General features: G+C 40.6%; 3 protein-coding genes across 4 annotated transcripts; all 3 read right to left on the bottom strand.

Moving 5' to 3' along the window:
• Positions 1 to 1,419: 1,419 nt before the first annotated feature.
• sar1aa (secretion associated, Ras related GTPase 1Aa) lies at positions 1,420 to 6,523 on the bottom strand. The gene is made up of 7 exons (XM_080789936.1): positions 6,445 to 6,523; positions 5,717 to 5,779; positions 5,159 to 5,278; positions 4,475 to 4,540; positions 4,287 to 4,390; positions 3,852 to 3,983; positions 1,420 to 3,348 (listed from the first exon to the last, which is right to left on the bottom strand). Exons 2-7 carry the CDS (start codon positions 5,772 to 5,774, stop codon positions 3,232 to 3,234), a joined length of 597 nt encoding a protein of 198 aa, XP_080646062.1. The 5' UTR covers positions 5,775 to 5,779; positions 6,445 to 6,523; the 3' UTR covers positions 1,420 to 3,231.
• A 1,549-nt stretch (positions 6,524 to 8,072) lies between these two features.
• ppa1a (inorganic pyrophosphatase 1a) lies at positions 8,073 to 13,135 on the bottom strand (the record flags this gene model as incomplete). The annotated part of the gene is made up of 10 exons (XM_080789346.1): positions 8,073 to 8,105; positions 8,637 to 8,706; positions 9,290 to 9,375; positions 9,675 to 9,802; positions 10,443 to 10,569; positions 11,655 to 11,741; positions 12,089 to 12,208; positions 12,491 to 12,544; positions 12,783 to 12,847; positions 13,075 to 13,135. 10 exons carry the CDS (start codon positions 13,133 to 13,135, stop codon positions 8,073 to 8,075), a joined length of 831 nt encoding a protein of 276 aa, XP_080645472.1.
• A 2,040-nt stretch (positions 13,136 to 15,175) lies between these two features.
• On the bottom strand, positions 15,176 to 20,020 carry lrrc20 (leucine rich repeat containing 20). 2 transcript variants are annotated; one of them, XM_080788757.1, is made up of 5 exons: positions 19,515 to 20,020; positions 19,077 to 19,153; positions 17,688 to 17,837; positions 16,665 to 16,832; positions 15,176 to 16,061 (listed from the first exon to the last, which is right to left on the bottom strand). In XM_080788757.1, the coding sequence occupies exons 2-5, from the start codon at positions 19,144 to 19,146 to the stop codon at positions 15,925 to 15,927; spliced, it is 525 nt and encodes a 174-aa protein (XP_080644883.1). In that variant the 5' UTR covers positions 19,147 to 19,153; positions 19,515 to 20,020; the 3' UTR covers positions 15,176 to 15,924. The 2 variants fall into 2 exon arrangements, with proteins under 2 accessions (XP_080644883.1, XP_080644884.1); XM_080788758.1 differs by lacking the exon at positions 19,515 to 20,020 and adding an exon at positions 19,283 to 19,304.
• Positions 20,021 to 20,545: the final 525 nt, after the last annotated feature.

Raw genomic sequence — 20,545 nt, 5'->3', positions numbered from 1 at the left:
TTAAAACAGGCCATATATATTTCATAATTTTATATTTCCATTTTTTGTGAAAAATAGCTAAAATAGCCAGTGAGCTTGTAGCTATTTACACTATTTTCCAACAACAGATTATAAAGAATCTGGTGATTATGCAAAAATAATTGGGATTATCTCGAACCATTGCAATCAGGCCTAATGTACATGCAGATATTCCATTTTCATAAATGCATAAGTTTATCCGAGTCACAGAAAATGGTATGTAACTCCAACATAAAGAGTTGAATACTCAAGTATCCTGAATAATATTTGTCAGTTTGTATGTGATCCAATTCGGTGTTTACAAGTGCACTCTCATGTCCGTACACGTACAGACAGTCAAAAAGTACATTAACTAGCAGCATTTCAAGCTTAGGAGATGGCGTGAATTTTGCTCACAATAACTTACAGCTCTTTGATCGCAACTTCAAAACAATCAAAACAGATAATTAATGCAGATCTTGGACAAAGTGCTACTACCATGCGATGAAATATCTCTGACCAACGTAAATCCAAACTGGTGAAAAAGGTAACAAACGTATCAAGTGTCAAAACAATATCTTCTGTCATTTCGCTAAATGCTGTGTAAGATCATTCCTGGTACAATATACTATATATAGACTATGGTCTGTATTGTTTTCAGGTTATTGCTTAATTATATGACTACTATCTTCATATTCCCAGTATCAATAATATATCGAAGATAACCCTTCTTCCAGGTGGAGATCTTTGGTACACAAATAAAATGGTCCTTCTATGTACCAAAATGAAATCGCTGCTGTTGGGAATAAACCTACTAACTCCAAAAAGATTAATTTTTCAGGAAATTAAACTTCTATTTTTCAGGAAATGAAGAAAACCTAATATATATTTAAAACAAAGCAATACTGCCTCATGAAAGTTGATAGTGACTTTATAAATAGTCAATTACTTGCATGTTCAATATTTGTGTAACCAACACAGACATAAAGGGTGTCCAATAGCACTGATTTATGCAAAAAAAAACAAAAGACAGCAACGATATTATCCACTTTTTAAGTCCCCCCCTTTACTCCCCCTTATTTTTTCTTCATTATCCATTTGTGACTCCAGCACCTTACTTAAGTTTTTTCAGCAGATGAGCTGTGTTTTCTTTTTTACATTTAAGTCCCCCGCCCCCCAATTAATAACCTTCAAAAGTAGGGCTCACAATCACAAAGCATTGTGAGCTTGTGGATCTTAAGTCAGTCTAATGCAACTTCAACATTTGTCAACCCAAGGACCCCCTAGCTGAGAGTACTACATACTTGTGTAGCAGATAAGCTTCATACACTTGTTTGACAGCACAATCATGAATGTGTATTTTAAGACATTTAACCACTTAAACCTTCAATAGTAAACTTGACCTTTCACTTTGTACTTGGTCCGTTCTTCCCCCCCCCCCCCCCATGTACCCCAAACCTCTTTTGCGTTGCAGCACAATTTTTGGTTAATGTTCTCCCCAGAATAGGGATGCTGAGGTTCAAGTGGTTCATGTAAAACAAAAAACATCACACAAATATTTGGTGCCTGCCCTGTAGTAACACTGATGGCCCTGTAGGGGGTCACGGACCCCCTATTGAAGACCCCGGAGTAATGTCTATTCAACACTGTATATAACAGTAATATATTTTGCACTTCTCCTGAAAGATTTGCTAACGCACACTTCTCTTCACCTAGCTATTTAAAGTCATGAGCAGAGATTGCACACACCTTTGGCTGGGGGTATTGCGTAGACAACTGGATAAGGGAACCTGCTGTGGTAACAAAACAATGGACCCATTGTTTGCATTTAATTCTCACCTGCGGAATTTGGTCAAATTAATCAACTTCTACTCTCGGCGATGGTAAGCTGGTGGTACCAAAGCCATTGTACTTTCCATCATAACTAATCATCCTTCATTTTAAATGTGGCACAATCTCACACGCTGTTGGACAGAAACCTTGTATGTCCATATTTTTTAAGTAAATAAATGACCTACTTTGTTAAACAATGTCACACAAAAGTAGTAAAAATAGTCAAAAGCTAGTTGTAGATCTCCTGTTAAAAAATATTTAAGTGAAAGTGATTAAGTCCGTCTGTGGGCTTTATAAATATTTAACCAATGAAAAGTATTATCTAATTTACTGTACTCCCTTCGCTGCCACCGTATGCAGCTGGGACTTTGATTTTGAAGACCACCAAAATTCACCTCAATATGAACCAGAAGCAAAATCGGCTAAAGCTAATTTAGCTGCCGTCTTAAGTTAGTTAATATTGGTAACGGCCCAGTTTAGATTTTTCGATTTGTTTCGAAATAATTTCATTGACGGACCACAGCCTAGGCGCTACCTAGCGACGGGTATGCTGCTAGACAGTAGCTATCACCGATCTCCTTCTGAATGAAGGAAAAGGAGAATTAGTTTCAGACATACAAGGTTTTCCACCCGACAGCGACCATCCACATTTGTTGCATAACGTACCACTTGCACTGTAATAAGTATTGTGTAACCTGTCAAATGCATCTCGATTAAAAACGTGCGCGGAAATCACACTCAAATTGAATAGCAGTTACATTAAATATCATACACGTAGGGATAGTTCACCATGAACCACTTTTAAAAGTTTGCATAGAAACCTTTAAAAACCTGACTAAATATACAGAACACAACAAAAACGCTCTCTCGATTAGTAATGTGGATCCCGCTGACGTCGACCGAGAGTTTCCACGTGGGAAAGTAAGCAGGGATGACCGTTTCCACTACAATCCCACAAAAGAGAGAGAGAAAAAAAAGAAAGAAAAGACAATCTGTGTCGCTCGGCTAAAAACGGGGTAAAGTACCTGCCCATCATCATTGCAGAGACAAGGTGTTCGATTCCTCCGCTCCGTGGTGCATCTGGCTTGGGGGCGTCCGTCCGTCCGTCCGTCCGTCCGAAGGGAAAGCCAGGCAGGGACAGTGTTCTCTGTCGTTGCACTAGTGAGCGACTCCTACAGGTTGGTCGCTGTTCAGTGGGGAGCTAAACTGGAAAGAAGAGTGTACTGTATCCGTCCCCATCCTCCCGGTGAAAAGAAGCGGAGTAGCGTGCACAGCACAAGGGGGACGTTTGGAATTGACCGAACGAGAACAACCAAACTGGGAGAAAAAGGGGAAATGAAAAAATAATGATCTATCAATCTGTGCCCACATTTCTTCAGGCGAGAGCCGTCTTCCCAGGTGTCAGTCGATGTACTGCGACAGCCATCGGAAGCCTTCCCCGTAACCCTGTCTCTTCAACACGCTACACATGAACACTTCCAGTGGCCGGCTGTTCAGGTCCTTTGCCGACACGTTGCCCTACGGACAGACAGACACGCATAATGAGCAACGCAAGGCTTTTTTCCCACTAGAAGAACTAAGTGAACTGTGTAGTACATTGATTACAATCTCACGACTGAAAACAATTTGTATGGCCATTGTTGATCCAGCATCGATTTGTGAAACAGTGTGAAAGGCGCCCCCAGCTCACACTAGCCCTAAACAATTAACACAATATGTAAAATGATGCTCTTTTAGTAATATTGTTTCTGCTGTTCACATAAATCACAGCCTTTAACCTGTGCTTTTATGAAATGTCAGAGACCATTAGGGTTTTCTGGAAAATGCTTCTAAACACAATCCATGCGTTTCACAGTTTCCATACCGTGTTTCTTCAGATACGGTTCTCGGAACCGAAATTGCGTCCCCCGTTTTAGGTGCACCACTCTTCCTGTATCCCTCCAACCCATGGACATGCATTCCCCTCCAACAGCTCTCATTCACTGTGTATTTAGCTCTTTTAGGAGATACGGTAGGTTTACCTTTCCAGTGACCTGACCATCGAGAGCGAATGCTCCTCTCAGCCCGCCTTCACTGATGGCCTCTGGCCGGTCGATTTTGTTCCCCAACACCAACACTGGCACGTCGACAATGGTATCGTCTGCTAGTAGAGCCTACAAACCAGGGAAGACAGAAAGACTGGAGCTTAGTAGAATGTTGGGATGCAACTTCCGATTAGTCTATCATTTAGTTTTTCGATAAATTGAACAATCGAGAACCTATTTTGTAATTTTGTTTCCACAATTGTTTTTCAAAAGAAGAAAGAACTGTGCCCCCCAAATCGATTATTTTTAAATTAAATTACCACCCCTAGTAGAACCTTCCATTCCAGAGGATTTTTTTTTTAATTGGCACAATACTCAGTGAGGCCCGAGGGAGGTGTACGTATGTTTGGGCGAGTTCAGTTGAAACCTTACATCAAGTTCAACCTTGGACTCAGAGAGTCTGTCATGATCCGCGCAGTCTACGAGAAAGACGACTGCATTCACAGCTGGCAGGTAGTTCTTCCAAACTCGTCTTGCTGTACACATGGGGAAGAAATACGTTAATGATGGTGTGTCGTGACTCGTGACAGCTAAATAAACTGACAGCAAAAAGGTCTCACCTTGTACATGTCCCCCCAAATCAAAGGTTGTGAAGGTCATCCCAGCAATTGTCAACTCTTCAGAAGCTTAAAAAAGAAGAGAGAAAAGTGAGTGAATAGACATTACTTAAAATATATTCCATTAATGCCAAACATAATGTATTGCATCTAGTGATCAATACTAATTGATACAATAACAAAATTGAACCCTATAGTGAACATTTACATTCCAAAATGTAAAAATAAATAAAGAAATTAATGTATGCTTCAGGCCGGAATGGTCGGATAGAGTACATACTGTACATTATTTGAACAGGCATGGTGCATAATTATCAGACCTTTGTAGAAATATAGGCCTTAGATCAGGTCTTACTTGGATGTAGTGTGAGTATGTACAGTATGTATGTGGTCTTACTTGGATGTATAGTGTGGGTACATGTATGTGGTCTTACTTGGATGTAGTGTGGGTACATGTATGTGGTCTTACTTGGATGTATAGTGTGGGTACATGTATGTGGTCTTACTTGGATGTATAGTGTGGGTACATGTATGTGGTCTTACTTGGATGTATAGTGTGGGTACATGTATGTGGTCTTACTTGGATGTATAGTGTGGGTACATGTATGTGGTCTTACTTGGATGTAGTGTGGGTACATGTATGTGGTCTTACTTGGATGTAGTGTGGGTACTTGTATGTGGTCTTACTTGGATGTAGTGTGGGTACATGCTGTCCCAGCCGGTCGTCTTTCAACATGTGTAAGAGTGTGGTTTTGCCGGCGTTGTCCAGGCCCAGGAAAACCAGCTTCCCAGACTTTTTGTATAGACCTGAATGAGTGATTTCACAAAACATGTTCTTACAAACTAAAGTACGGTTTAGAAGCAGCGGGACGATTCTTCAACTTTTTCAAGTCAATTTGGGGGGGTCCCCCCCAAATTAACATGCATTTGGCCATCATCAACCTCAATTTGAAAATGGTTTGTGCCAAGGACCCCATACAAAGATTAGTGTTATTAGTTAATATAACCTAGGCAGCATCAACCATCAGCGCTTCCAAACTCCAACACTTGTCACCTGCACAGAATTTATTGACAGAAAGTAGCTCATAAATGTCTATGGTAGATTTTTATGAAACAAAAACTTTGTTGTTTAATACAATCGGATAGGATTTTCTGTTTGGATGTATGGGCTGTTAATGGTTGGTGTTGCAACTCTAGAGTCATCATATTAAGAAATTGGATGCCATGCCAGGCAACAATGCTTACCTAAGAACTGTAAAACACCACTAAAACCCCTGTAGATCCAGTCAAATAAGAATGACATTTTGCCTGGAAGAGAAACAGATGGATGAGAAAGGTTAAGAGGTCATGTGATGTCAGATACAAATAATGGCTGAACATGATCCAATCCAAGTGGTAATTAGTAGTGACATAATTCATTAAGATAACTTGAATTGAAAGTGTTGGCTGAAGGACCCCCACAAATTATAATGCCCCCTTGGGCCCCTCTGTCTGACAATAATGTGTGCCAGCCAGCCTGCCAGGGACCCCCACCCACCATACAAGATTTGTGTTGTTAAAGACATTTCGAATACACAGTAGGCTTACTAGGCTATATATTGGTTTAAAGTGGCTAAACTGATTTCGACGCTATAACTCATTTGGTTGCTGGCAACCCCCTCGAGGTCCGTCTCCGTCCGAGGACCTCAGGGTGGGTGGGGGTCCACTCCCCGGACCACGCAGTTAGCAGTAGACGTGAAATCGCATTAACGGTACATGAGAGTTTACCATTAATCTGACGTTAAACTGACTAGTAGCAAACTAGCAACATAGCATTATTAGCATGCTAGGTAAAGCCACTTTGTAGCTCCACAAACCGTGTCTGCAAAGCAAGCGAGTGACTGACGGGACGCGGCCCTTTTATTCCGTGTCTGCAGTCCACGGCTTTTTATTGTAATAATCAATAGGGTTTTGGCTGTCAAATCCTCACTTACCTAAATGGCAGCAGTGGACGACCCGCTAGCAAGCTAACTCTGGTATCCTTGGAAACGGACGGACACAGTCAGTCCTAATGACTGTCCCTCGGTAGATACCGTACGTGTTGCAGGTGCAGTAGCGGCCCCGTGTGGATGGGAATGGCATTGACCAACTGTTGTACAGAGTATGTATGTCAGTGCCAGTGGTTCTCAAACGTTTACGTGTCAAAGAAAGAGCCCCCATAACTGTGACATGGAAGCATTTGTATTTTGCATACTGTCAATTTAGAAGAAACCCCCAAGGTCCCTGAGAGTCCACACTTTGAGAACCACTGCTGTATGACATCATGCCATTCATTGTCATTTGGGCAGTGGATGGAATGTACTGTCAATTTACTAAAGCAGGTCTACTGTACACACATTTGAGGTAATTGAGTGTTTCCTTTTTTCCAATACTTTATACTCGCACTGTCTCCAGAACTCAGATATTTTCCTTTTACTTTGTAGATTTAGATTATTAGGCTAATATAAAACGTACAATAACCAATCGAGCTTGTAGATCGTCATGTCTATAGACTATTTTAGAAAATGTTTAGTTTAACAATGTGGACCCTGTTGTAAACAAGTGTAATGCTTAATTGGGTCGTCCACTCACAGTTAACAGTCTTTGTATTGAGCTTGTGCTTGAAATGTACTGTAATTCTGCAAACTGTTAATAAATATTTCAATCAATCAATAAAAAAAATGCAGTACTTTTACTGGCTTTAGAAGATCAATGCACACGTTGTGTTTGTCACATCATGACTGCTTCTCTGAATGTTCACAAATCTCAACTGTGGCTTTTCCATCTTTCTTCTATCTCAGTTTTGGAGAAGAAATAAACATGCAGTGAAAAGAACTGTGCAGTAGTAAACTGGTACATTTCCTTTCTGTAGCATACCATTCATACATACATTAAATGGATCATTTATTTCCAGTGACACAAAGTATATTGATAAAAAAAAATCACACAAGTATTATGGAAGCCACAATCACAATCAGAACAGTTTCTTCCTATACTAAATCAATAATTTCCAGTGACACAAAGTTTATTGATCAAAAATCATATAATAAATCGTAATCAAAGTATTATGGAAGACACCACACAATCACAATCAGAACAGTTTTGACAACAATAAATAACCATTAACCAAGAGCAGTGATTCTTTAAATGTTTTACTATGCATTAGGCCCCGTCCATGGTTCCATTTGTACGCTTTATGAGTTACCAGTTACTTCGCTATAGCGACCCCCTGGAACCGAACCGCACTACGGACCCCTGGGGGTCCCCGTATCCCACTTTGAGAAAGTAAATAAATCAAGTAAACCACTTTCACCCTGGTGTTCCCATTTCAGGTTTGTTATTATAGACGAAGATCTTCCAATAGTTTTCAAAGGTTTCCAACGTTTCTACAAATTAGCGAAAACGGTCTACAAGCTACACAAGCTTGTAGATCGGCTATATTCTTCAGCCTTTGAATAGGCATTGTGTTTGTGTGTTTAAATGCTGCAGACCAAGGCAGTCAACAATACATGTCTGAATCGGTTGTATTCAATTCAGTTGAGCAAGATAGCAGTTCCATCTTAGAATGTGTCCACGGTGTCGTTTAGCTACTTCTCGTAGTAAAACCACTTGTCCACTGTGAAAAGAAAAATAGAAGGAATACACAAATAATAATATGTCGAACATTAGCTGAATAACACAAATTAACAATAATAAATAACATGCATATAATGACAGCACAAATGTTATGTAGCAGCAGCCTACCTGAACATGGAATGGGATCTTCAGCTTCAAAACCGCATGCCTGTTATTAAAGCATTCACAAACTTTAGTCAGAAGCTGTGGTACATCCGGTCATTGAGTCAGTTATTTCATGTTGCGTTACCAAATTTCACTTCAAAGTATAAACTTTACCCAGGCTATACACATCCTGGAGTTATGTATGCATGAATGCTCATGTCATGAAACACAGTATGTTGACATGTTTTCAGTCTAGCTGATATGACAAATAAATAGTTAAGTGACATGAACTCACTTGAATGTTTGTAGGTCTTTAATACATTTTTATGATCATGTTTTATTGTATTGGAGCTTCCGAGCGTACGTTTTTCACATGTATGTACCTAAACAGTGCATCTAAGTGACAATAAAGTGAATCTGAACTCACAGCATCAACGACAGCCTCCGCAGCCTTCTCAGAGCAGCAGAAAGGGCTATCTGGCACACTGGTATTCATGCTGATACAAGACAAAACCAAGACAACCACATCAGCCAAAATATTATTGCCCTATTTTATACTCTGCATAAAAGTGTTGGAAATATCCGATCCACAAGCTCACAATGCATTGCATCGCGGTGCGTGTTAATTGAGCTTGTAGATCTGCTATTATACTTTTATGACATGCCCAAAAAAAGGATTAGATGCCAGGACAGGTTGAATGTGGTTAAGTGTGTCTGTGGGCTGTGGCTGTGATACATATTTAACCAATGAAAAGAATACCAAAAGCTTGTGACTCAATAATAACTACATTGGATCCATTCATAAGGCTGGGAACGAGGCTAGGATCCATTGGTTACAAGAGTTAACTGTTTTGGACATACAGTAGGAAATATCCGTTCCATGTTTTTGTGTGGACAAAGATTTCTTGCATTCATCAGATTCCCTGGGAAGAATGCTACGTTAGAAATGTGGACTACTGTGTTAAATTGTTCAATACTGGAAGGTGTGCTTCATATTTAGAGGAAATTATCACAAAATTGTGATATTGTACTAATGTCTGCAAAATGAGGGCATAATTGTCCATATTATGTATTGCTCACCAATTTATTCCCCCTGCATCGGTCTTCTTAGACATCAGTGCTTTCCAAAACTCATGGGTGGTCTTCACAGTTCTGATGGCAAAATCCTGCAATATACAATTTATATATATTACAACAACCAAGTACAAGAATAGTGTGAATACTTAATACTATTATTCAGGGATAAATTGGAATTATGTCGAAGGAGGTCGATTCTATAAACGGCTTCTAAATCCTGATCTAAGGTTTTGAAAAACGTCAGATTAATAATAAAATAAATATATATACGGTATATATGTTGCTATATATACTGTATATAGCAACAGAAACAGGCTTCCCAAATCAATAGGTATAACAACAACAAATAGGTACTAAGTACTATGAATTTAAAGTTGAAATGGTTTACCCTGTCCTTGAACTCTCCATTGAAAGCAAACTGGTTTTCGGGTTTTCCATCTGGGACTTTGTATCTTTTAAACCAATCAAATGTTGCCTCAAGGTAGCCTGGCTTGAGTCTTCTTACGTCATCAATATCTGTGCAAACCAACAAGACCAGAGAACTCCATTATGTCCTCACAATGAGTTGTGGCCCAATTTCTGCAATTAACAATGATTAATTGCACCAATTAGGGGTGCAACACTTACTCGAACTAATCAATTCAATCGATTATGACAAATAATATAATCAATAATAGAATACAATTATTAGTAATAATCCCCTATTGTCTCATTATTATTTTATGTTTTTTTGTGGCTTTTGTTATGGAGGGACAGACAGTAGGCTGAAATGGGGAGAGAGATGGGGGGGGGGGGGGGTGACATGCAGTAAAGGCCATCGAGATCGGGAGTCGAACACGCGGAACACTGCCAGACTGGATTACCAGCCAAGGTACCTGGACCGCTGAGCCACAGCCCAGCCTATTGTCTCATTATTCACGCCATTATAGGCAGAAAGTTACAAATAGTGAAAATAGCCACTCTACACGCTTACAATGTGTCACATCACATTGTGCACTTGTAGAACAACATACATGTACAGTATAAAATGACGCTCAAGTGGTTAATCAAGTTGTTGATATAGATTTTCTTTTAAACGCACTTCTCGATTATTTGATTAATTGATACGGCAATGTATAGTTGCAGCCCTATTATTCCCAATCAGACATGCTTGTACCGTTGAAGTCAGGGGCCTCAGGATCATCCATATTGATCACGATGACCTTCCAGTCCGTTTCACCTTCATCAATCAAAGCCAGGGTTCCCAGAACCTTGACCTTGATCACCTCACCTCGAGAGCACACCTGAAAATGGGGAGAGACAAGACATTATTATTTAAAGATTTCGTTTTGGCACGTTATACTTTTCATTTTCAGATAGGTCAGTGTAGAAGAGAGACAGAAAACCAAGGGCAGAGAGAGAGAGAGAGAGAGAGAGAGGAGAGAGAGGAAAGACATTCAAGACAAGACAGATTCTTTGTCAAATTCTAACTTGCGTCCTCGAGTTCACTATAGGAGCATACTTCTCGTTAAGTGAGTGTGGCTCTTATAAATATTTAACCATTGAAAAGTCTGTTTGTGACTAAATAACTACATTGGATCCATTAGAACACTGTTTCCCAAACACTGGGTCGGTACCCATTTGTGGGACGCGGACCCATTTTTAAGGGACGCGACTCGCGAGTAAACACATCCCGGCATTTTTTCCTCCTAGATATTGTTTTGAATTATTATTATTGTTTCATAACTGAACACATTTTTTTCACCAAGCTCACCACGTGTCACGATGTGACCAGTAGTGAGAGCTTGCCATTTTCACTAGTTTGGGTCTGGGCCGGGAGACATCAAATGCCTCTTTTGGGTCCCAAGCTAAAAAGATTGAGAACCACTGCGAAGAAGACAGGTCTTTATTTTTATTTTATATTTTTTTACATTTCCTGAAGAGTAACAGTTTTGGACTGACAACTGGCTGAGACGCCTGCAGACACCTCAAGGAGACACATCTATCTATAAATGCACCCATTCGTCCTACCGACATTTGACACACGTGTTCCACACCACCACAGGGAGTGCCCGGCCTTGAGTCAGTGGATACACTGTTGTCCAGAACCAGCACAACAGCCTCTGCAAAGGCTCTGGACAGGGCCCAAATTAGCCAATAAATTTCACCCCTGATCACCCCTAGATTCTGACATCTCCAAATTTGATCATGCCTGACAAAGAACTCCATATATGGGCATTAAAGGGACACAGACATAATAACTGGGTGGGGCGTGCATTTCCAACTTGCATCATTCCAAGTAGGCCAGTGCCCAACAACGGCACCGCTCTATAGCAGAAGAGTGGAGCACTGTGATGAGTGATAAATGGCCGTTCAGAGTCCCCAGTACCTTGTTTCCTATGTCACATATGTCAATGGGGTCATTGTCACCGCAGCAGCCTGTGTCCCCATCCTCGTGTCCAGGGTCTTCCCATGTCTGTCTGTGCAGAGCGTGTGGTTAATGAAGACTGTGACTGGCGGGCGACATGTGCACACTTGAAACAATGGGGGACAGTAAGGGGGCAGAAACCTCTTATCTCCAATATTCTATTCTTTTTTTCGTAAATAACATGATATACAGTACTAGTATGATTCTGAAACGGCTTTTCTGCATAATGGATACTTTTACCTTTATAAGTATATTTTGCTGCCAACACCTTTATACTTTGAGAAAGATTTGGACTGCATGACTCTTACTTGTAACAAAGAATGTTTTTACACTGTGGCAATGCTACTTTTACTTAAAGATCAGTAGTTACTTGGACATGGTAGAAGTGAACTTGCCTGTGGTATCGCTCCATAATTCCAGATATATCCTTTGTGAGGAAACACGTTGGCCACGTAACGAAGACCCCCTTTCTTTACATCTTGCTTCAGCGGATTCATCGGGTCTGTGGTGGCAATCTGAGACACAATTATCATGGTAGCACATTCATAAATATGCTATGAATGAGCAAATTAACACATTGTATTACAAAAGGTACAGTAGGCTATAATATGTATTGTACAGTATATGCAAGATGAAGTTGAGAAATGTGTTGCCGTAATGAGTAATCCCATGTGGCAACTAACAAAAGCACTGTTCTATTCTATTCTATTCTATCTGTAATCTCTTGTATAAAGACTCAAGTCTCCCACACACAGAAACAGACACCGCACACACGCCAATCTATTGTGCACATTTACCTCCATTTTGGCATTTGTCCACCGTGGAACCTCAACAACTGCATGAAAGATATTCTAGAAAAAAGGATCATAAGTCAAAAGCTTCGCTATATTACTGCATGGTATCAACTCTCTCTATTCTCTTATGTTACACAATTCATCACACCTTCCGTCAGTGAATAAGGCCATACTTTCACAGTGCTACGCAGCATACTTTAAAAACTACTCCGTATGACACAGACACACTCTTGAGTCAGAGAAGTAAAAGTCCATACAAAGCATAGATTTAGCATTTGATTGAAGAGGTCATTACCTCAGATTCATTTGCGTAGATGGGTATGTCGTGGAAAGGAGAGACGTATTTGCCCTCAGAGTTTTCTGTCAGTGGGAGAAATATTATCCTTAATTTAGTACATCTTAAGTGAATAAGTCAACAATATGATGCAATGCAGCAGTCATAGCATTGCATCCTACACCTACAGGCAACATCAAGAATGTCAAAACTCTCAACATGAACTCAGGCACAGTAGACACATTTTCAGGAATGTAACAAACACCCAGCACAAACTTTATAGATGCAATGTCAATTTATAGAATCCACTTACTGAAGAATACTCTGTAATCCAGGGTGTTTGGTCTGCCCCTCTCTTCGATGGTGAAGCTCATATCTGGTGTGGATGTCTTCAAGTGTGTGGACTGGTTCAGAAAGGAGAAAGCTGCTGTCAGTGAGTGTGTGTGTATGTGTAGTGGGCATGCTCATGTCTGAAGCCAGGGGGGGTTACACGTGTCTAATAGCCTTGATCGGTTTGTGTATGACAACAGGGGAGGTAAACCAGGGTGACAGGACCAGGCGACAGAGCAGTCGTCCTGGTTGTCATATATATGGTCATGGGATGGAGCAGTTATTTAGTATGTACAGTAGGTAACATTTACAGTATATGACCTACTGTTTATAAAACAGGACTGTGTGAGACTACCAAGATGGTTCAGACCAGTCAGTAATCACCAGCCTCATCTAATCCCTCTCTCTGTTATATTCCACTCAACCTTCTGTTCAAAGAGACAAACTGGATGAAAAGTTATGGTTGCCAGGATAGGCACTATTATTTGTTTCCATTTCATCCATGTCAGATATACTGTATAGGTCTATTTAGGACGGGAACGCATCTGTGTCGCATGTAGCATTTAAACACTTTAACAATTATTTTAAACTAAAGTCGTTGGTAAATAGCAGATCTACAAGCTCATCTACAAGCGGCACTCTGTCCCACGCTACGAGCTTGTAGATGCAAAAATCAAAAAAATGTGGTGCAAAATTTGCAAATGCTTTCACAGGGAATGTTTTTAACTTTGCTTCTGGGCCTGTAATAACATTTTCAGATGGGGGTCACCGCCGGCCAACTACATATAACTTTTGGGGTCCTTGACATGAAATAGTTTGAGAACCACTGATATAAACATATCATTAAACTGTCATTAGAAGACATTTTGTAGAATCTGGTCTGTCCTACATGGGTTAATAATGGCCTTTCATTCAAACGTGCATACAGAAACAGATGGAGCTGACCTGGGCGTAAGCACTAAACCAATTAAAACACAGGATTAGGTTGTGTGCCCATGTCATGACTTCTTGCCTCTCCAGTTAAACCGTAACCATTTGATAATGTACTTATAGTTCCCATGTTTAGAACGGTTGTGTACAAAAATATCCTGTGGTTTGACTAAAATAGCAAGCCCAAAGAGAAAGCAACTACCATCTCTAACAGAGCTTCTTTTTTTGTTGCTAATATCGTTACACTTTGTTTAAGATATTAAATTAAAAATCTTTTCAAATATAATTGTTTAAAGATAAATTAATAGCATATTAGTAGGCTACCAGCCTACTTTTTTTTAAATTACTTTTTGACAGGAAAAACATTTTTCACCTCTCCTCTCCTTTACTCCTAGAGCAAATCCGTGATCACAATGGAGATATAATACTAAAATTAAAATAGTTATGTCAAAAGTCCCTAAAAGTAAAATCCCAATAAACAAAAACATGTAATGGGCGATTACATCAGTAAGTCCCCATTTGAATCATTCATTGCCCCAACCTACCTGTGGGATTCCCATTCCTCACAGCTGTTTCTCATCATGGACACCCAGGTCTGCTGCTGCTCTGTTCCCAATCTAATGCAGGATGATGGCCGGCCAGTGCATTACAAACGTCGTCTAAACAATACACTAAAATATGCATCTGAAAATAGCCAATACAATAACAAATGTGCTTCACTGCCTCTCTGTCTCTCTCTCTACCTAGCAGTGTGAAGTGCAGACACAGGGCAGTGTGTCATTGCATTCACATCAGCCTGTGATTGGCTGACACAAAACCAGTCTGTTTAGCTAGAAACCAATACAGCTGGACTTTTAGGGTCTTTGACTTAGAGGCAAAACAGCCCTCAGTTCGAATACGATTATTTTGTGTTGTCGCGACCTGAAAAGGTTGATAACCACTGTCTTATTGTATCATTAGGTTGACAATTTACTATTTAGGGATTTAGCAAAAGTAAGTTCTTATCCAGAGTGACTTTACTAAGTGCGAGATCAGAGAGAATGGCCTAAAAACTATCTAGGGCTTCAAAGAAACTACGGTAAACGTATTTAAAATTAATTAACATACGAGTGTTCTACCTTCTGTATTAAAATAAATGCACAGTCTGTATCATTGCCAGTAGTTTATATTTGTCATACTATCAAAAGTCAAGTCATAAATAAAAGGCATGCCAAACGGGCCAGGTTCATTTAAAAATGGCCTCGACCTGGTTCGATATTAAAAATGTTTTAAAAGTGACATGGTATCTTCTTCTTTAACACCGTGAACATGTGTTATCGTTTGCATTGTGATGCCGATAAATAGCTACTTAAAGTATACTACATTAGTTTCATTGATCTGAGCCGGAACACAACATAAACATGATCTGACAATGGGCCACGGATCAGAAAAGGTTGGAGAACCAAAAGAAAATATCTATTCCTGCCAGTTCAGACAGACAAGAGCAAAGGAAAGGTACTATGTTTACCCAGGGTAACTGCACTAAGCTCAAGAACTTGTTTACAGCCAGGCCCTGCTCATAGAACATTTCATGGTAGAGGTTCAATGCCTTGTCCAAGGGCACTTCAGCGGTGGTAATTTTAACGTGCCGGTCCGGGGATACGAACTAGCGACCTTCCGATATCAAGACCGCTCCGCAAACCGTTCGGCCACCGCTGCCAACAATGGGTACGAGAACGCTAATGTGTTCTTCACACGCCCTCTGGATTCCTGGTTCTTGGACGGCAGTGGGATGTTTGGAGGCACAGCATATATGTATATATTATTTAGCTGTGAGGCAGAACATATTTCGTAAGGAAGGCACACTGCACGCAATCACGTCCTTGGGGTTTTTGTAAAAACAAATGTCCAGCATAGAATCGTTTTAGGCATCGTTTGAGAACAAGATGTCAAATGTGTGAGGGGACTGCATAGCAGTCAGCGTATCTTGGTCCAAAGGATTTGACTTCACGTTGATCCATTTCAGTGCTGGCATGGCAAGCAACTTCTCCATTGGGATTTCTGTGGATCAGAAACAGACGTTATTTGTCACATCACAGGTTTACAGCTACAGTAGATGTAAAGAAGTGGGTGACATTCTTTTTTTCATGTGCACTCCATCATTTTGTAGTGACTGAGAGGCGAGCAGAAGGGAAAGATATACGAACGAAGGCGGGCAAATAAAATGTTCTATGTAGATATTTATATAGAAGACAATGTGATAGCAAAATGATGTTTAGAACATGTTATATGCAGGTGTGTACATGTTCCCCCAGAGACATCAGCATCATGGGGAGATTAAAAATAAATAACCGGTAGTAGAGTGGCCGGATGGGAACCGTGAGGTTCCCGGTTTGATCCCGGGCTCCCCCAGTGTTAATGTCGAAGTGTCCTTGAGCAAGACTCTGAGCAAGTCCCCTGATTGCTCCCGATGAGCAGGTTGGTGCCTTGCATGGTTTCCTCCGCAATCTATGTAAAGGTGTATGAATGTGTGTGTGTGTGTGTGTGAATGGAATGCACTCTATGTAAAGCACTTTGGATAAAAGCGCTATATAAATGCACCATTTAACCTGATGAGACAAATGTCAAATTGCTGTGATTTATACAGAATGTCTAATTGTTTACCAGTGATGCTGTTTCCCTCCAAGTTGATGCTCTCCAGTGTTCTTATTCCGGTCAGCTTCTCGGGGAAGACGGAGAAACGATTGTTGGCCAGATTGATGCTGGTCAAATTCTCAGAGTCTGCCACAGCGTCAGGGAGCTTGGTGAGAACGTTGCAGTGTGCGTCCAACTCTGCAAGGTGGTTCAAAACACCAGTCACAGGGGGCTGTCTATAGCAAGACCTAGAATGATAACTATAAAGCCTTTGAGAAATATAAACATACAAAAAAAGTCTGTCGTGTTTTATTGTGACACCTAATAATCCACTCAATTATTGGGTGACACACACACACACACACACACACACACACACAAGTTCATTCCGTCGACTAAAACTATGACGAAAAATGTTTGTCGACTACCTTTTTTCACTGGCAAAAACGAAATCAAAACTATATAAAAACTAAGCTGTGATGAATAAAACAAAGTTAATATAATGACAATTTTGTCAACAAATATGTTAGGGACAGACTAGTGGAGAAGAGATCCAGTAGAACTAAAAGACTACTACTAAGTCATTTTATGTTTGGTTGCGCTCGGGTGTCACAACGCATCGCAGATCAGATATTTTCAGCATGTGTAAAAGACGCCAAGGTTGACAAAATCAACTGTAGATTAAAGAATTGGCGAATTGGCGACGCGATATATTCGTGCGAATAATTCGCATTTAAAGAAAACCAATTGAAGTCCATGCAAGCTTCCACATCAGTGGCGAATGTGCGAAAATGCGACCGTTTTCGCTCTTTATTTGTTCGCTCTGGTGTCGTATTTTGCAGAGATTCGCAGGCGAACTGCAACATGCAATATTTCGCATTTTCAGATCGCTTATTTGCATCGCGTCACTAATTCGCCAGTGTGTAATGACCTTTAGCCTAAAACGAAAACTTTTCAGTTGACCAAAATACAAACTAAACATTTTATTCAAAAGACTATGACTATGACAAAATAAAAAATTGGTGTCAAAATTCACACTGACACACATAGTACCTCTCAGCTGTGTGAACGTCACAAAGATTTTGCTGGAAACCGCCTTCATCTCGTTGTCGGCCAATGAGACGACACGGATGTTATCTTTCACATTCACCAGCACCTTGAACACGCCGTCCGGGAAACCAATCAGCTTGCAGTCTGACAGATCTACACAGAGTGGGGGAAACCAATCAGCTTGCAGTCTGACAGATCTACACAGAGTGGGGGAAACCAATCAGCTTGCAGTCTGACAGATCTTCACAGAGTGGGGGAAACCAATAAGCTTGCAGTCTGACAGATCTACACAGAGTGTAAGCAGACTTGCGTGTCAAGAGGCGTCAAGAAAACGCCTAGTCAAGGCGTCTCTTCCGGGTTTGTGGACGAAAGTGGTATGGCGCTTGGGTGCCGGTGATTTCAGGCTATTCCACTATGACGCGCGTCCGCTTTTGGCTTCCATCTTGGATGTTAAAGCATAGCATCAATGCTAGTGAGCTAAAATGAAATGTGTGTGTGTGTGTGAGACTGTGTGTTTAGCTGTGCAACAGTGACACTTAGTGGTGAAAGCCAACCAAACGCTATTTTCGTGCTCGGATGGACCCAGCCAGCCAGGGACACACATAGCTCCGCAATGGAGTGGTTGCACCACTCAAAACCCCGGAAGAGACGCGAAGAGATACAAAACTTGCAAAAGTCTGCTTCCAGGGGGAAATATCCATGCAGGGTTTTAGAGCACTGTTTCCCAAACAGTGGGTCAGGACCCAATTGTGGGTCGTGGACGGGAAGCGACGAGGCAACGCCTGTTGTAGGTGAAAGAAAAGGGACGAACGGGAGGCCGACGGGCCAACCGATGGCCACCTCAGCCCCCGATGAAACGCTTCACTCCAGCGGCCCGGGGCAGAGGGGACATTTTTACTGTACTGTAACATATACAATTTGGCTTGGCTATGCATTGTGAGCTTGTAGATCGCCTATTTTCAAAGAATTCACACACATTATATATATATATATATATATATATATATACACACACACACACGCACACACACACACACACACACACACACACACACACACACACACACACACACACACACACACACACACACACAAACTATTTACATAATTACTACATTATAGTAGATTTTGTAGAGTAGATTTTGATGCCACTACTGTACTTTTACTCTATTATTAATATTTTTATTTATTTATTTATTACGACATTTTGAATACGAAACTGGCACTGCCAGTCACTGGCAGTGACTGGCAGTGCCAGTCACTGCCAGTCACCAGACAGTGCCAGTCAGCCTTTGACATCACCTACTGTTGAAAAATGAGAATAGAAAGCACCCACCACAGCTCGGGTTTTGGCATTGTGTGGTGGAAACTGGAAATGTGATCTTAACTTACCTAAAGTATCTGTCTCCTCCTCTACTGTCGCATTGACCCTCCTAGCCACCTTTGCCACCGCTTCAGCCATGGTTTACCTGTGGAAAAAACAGAAGATAATGTCACTAAACATACTATGCATTTTTACACATTGTCACAGAAGATGAATTGAACAATGTGGACCCTGTTGTAAACAAGTGTAATGCTTAATTGGGTCGTCCACTCACAGTTAACAGTCTCTGTATTGAGTTTGTGCTTGAAATGTACTGTAATTCTACAAACTAACTGTTAATAAATATTTCAATCAATCAAAAAGATCATCCAGTAGGCTATTCGTGGCTGGTGGATTATTACCCATCTAACTAAAACATTCACTCATTCTCTCTGTAGTTCACTGTGAAATGTATTGAATGTCTATGAAGTAAGTTGGACATTATAAGATAATTAATGGGCACAAACCTGATACGACCTGCCCTGCTGCTATACCGCCGCCTGAAATGGTCTATCGTATCGCTGTCTACGACTCTACGGTGTCTTTCATTATCTATCTAATGTTTCATTACAAACCGTGGAAGAGAGAAGTTAAATAACAACTTTCCTCCTCCAGCACACTCACACTACTGTAATACAGAGCTTGACAGCTGCAGTGACTGAATGGCAGGCTGCTAGGTTACCGAAGGGTTACAGTGTCACTGCTGTCCAATCAAATTCATTCATCCTGTGCCTGTCAAACTCAAATTTGGCGATTGTATATTTTTAGACCGAGCCAGGTCAATTCATTCAGTGAGTGCCAGTTCAGTTCGATCCAGTCAGTCAGTGCTCTACTTTTTTCAACTCGATCCCTCTCCTCGAACCCTGCTTTCATACATACTTCACCTTTATATAATGTTAGCCTGTTAAGTTTAGTTAGTAACTAACTATAGCTCCTACTAGTCCTAGCTTGAAGCTTGAAGCTTCTTACTATAGCTGATATCAGAAGGAAAACCGCATAGGAAAACCGGAGCACACTTCCTAAGTTTGACTATGTATTCATTTGACTCAAACCTGCGCGGTGAAGTTGCAGACGATGAGTCGAATGCGCTAACTAACCGCCTCACAGATTGCGTTCATGTCAGGATACGATGTAGCCTGAGTGACACTCGTTTTGAATTTTCATTTCGTTCATTAAGACATTTTTTGTAATGGTAGCGATTCAGGACTGGAGCCAGGCTAGCTCTGGTCCATAGCCTTCTACTGCTAGATACAGTGGGCACTCATATAGGGACACCAGTGTAAAATTGACTATTTTGTTCAAAATGTAAAAAAAAAGTATATAGCCTATTTATTTATTTTTCTTTAAAAAAAAAGGTCATATGTAATGTAAAGTAAGCTATAGCCTAAGTCATGATGTGAACACATGATACATACTTTATCAGACTTAATTGTATCCTTCAACGTCTTGTTTGAATACACCCCAAAATTGCCCCTTATTAACTCTTAACTTTAAAAAA

This window comes from Protomyctophum bolini, assembly GCF_963924005.1.
Source record: "Protomyctophum bolini genome assembly, chromosome: 18".
NCBI lineage: Eukaryota > Metazoa > Chordata > Actinopteri > Myctophiformes > Myctophidae > Protomyctophum > Protomyctophum bolini.
The sequence above is the reverse complement of the archived record's forward strand: the minus strand, read 5'-3'. Positions and strand labels throughout refer to the sequence as shown.

Excerpts from the sequence above, each read along its gene's own strand:
- sar1aa (XM_080789936.1), bottom strand. The coding sequence starts at position 5,774 with ATGTCATTCTTATTTGACTGGATCTACAGGGGTTTTAGTGGTGTTTTA. Across the intron at positions 5,279-5,716 it reads TGGTGTTTTACAGTTCTTAG|GTCTATACAAAAAGTCTGGG; the intron begins GTAAGCATTGTT and ends TCACTCATTCAG. Across the intron at positions 4,541-5,158 it reads TGTACCCACACTACATCCAA|CTTCTGAAGAGTTGACAATT; the intron begins GTAAGACCACAT and ends TTCTTTTTTAAG.
- lrrc20 (XM_080788757.1), bottom strand. The coding sequence starts at position 19,146 with ATGGCTGAAGCGGTGGCAAAGGTGGCTAGGAGGGTCAATGCGACAGTA. Across the intron at positions 17,838-19,076 it reads GGAGGAGACAGATACTTTAG|ATCTGTCAGACTGCAAGCTG; the intron begins GTAAGTTAAGAT and ends CACTCTGTGTAG. Across the intron at positions 16,062-16,664 it reads GGAGGGAAACAGCATCACTG|AAATCCCAATGGAGAAGTTG; the intron begins GTAAACAATTAG and ends TCTGATCCACAG.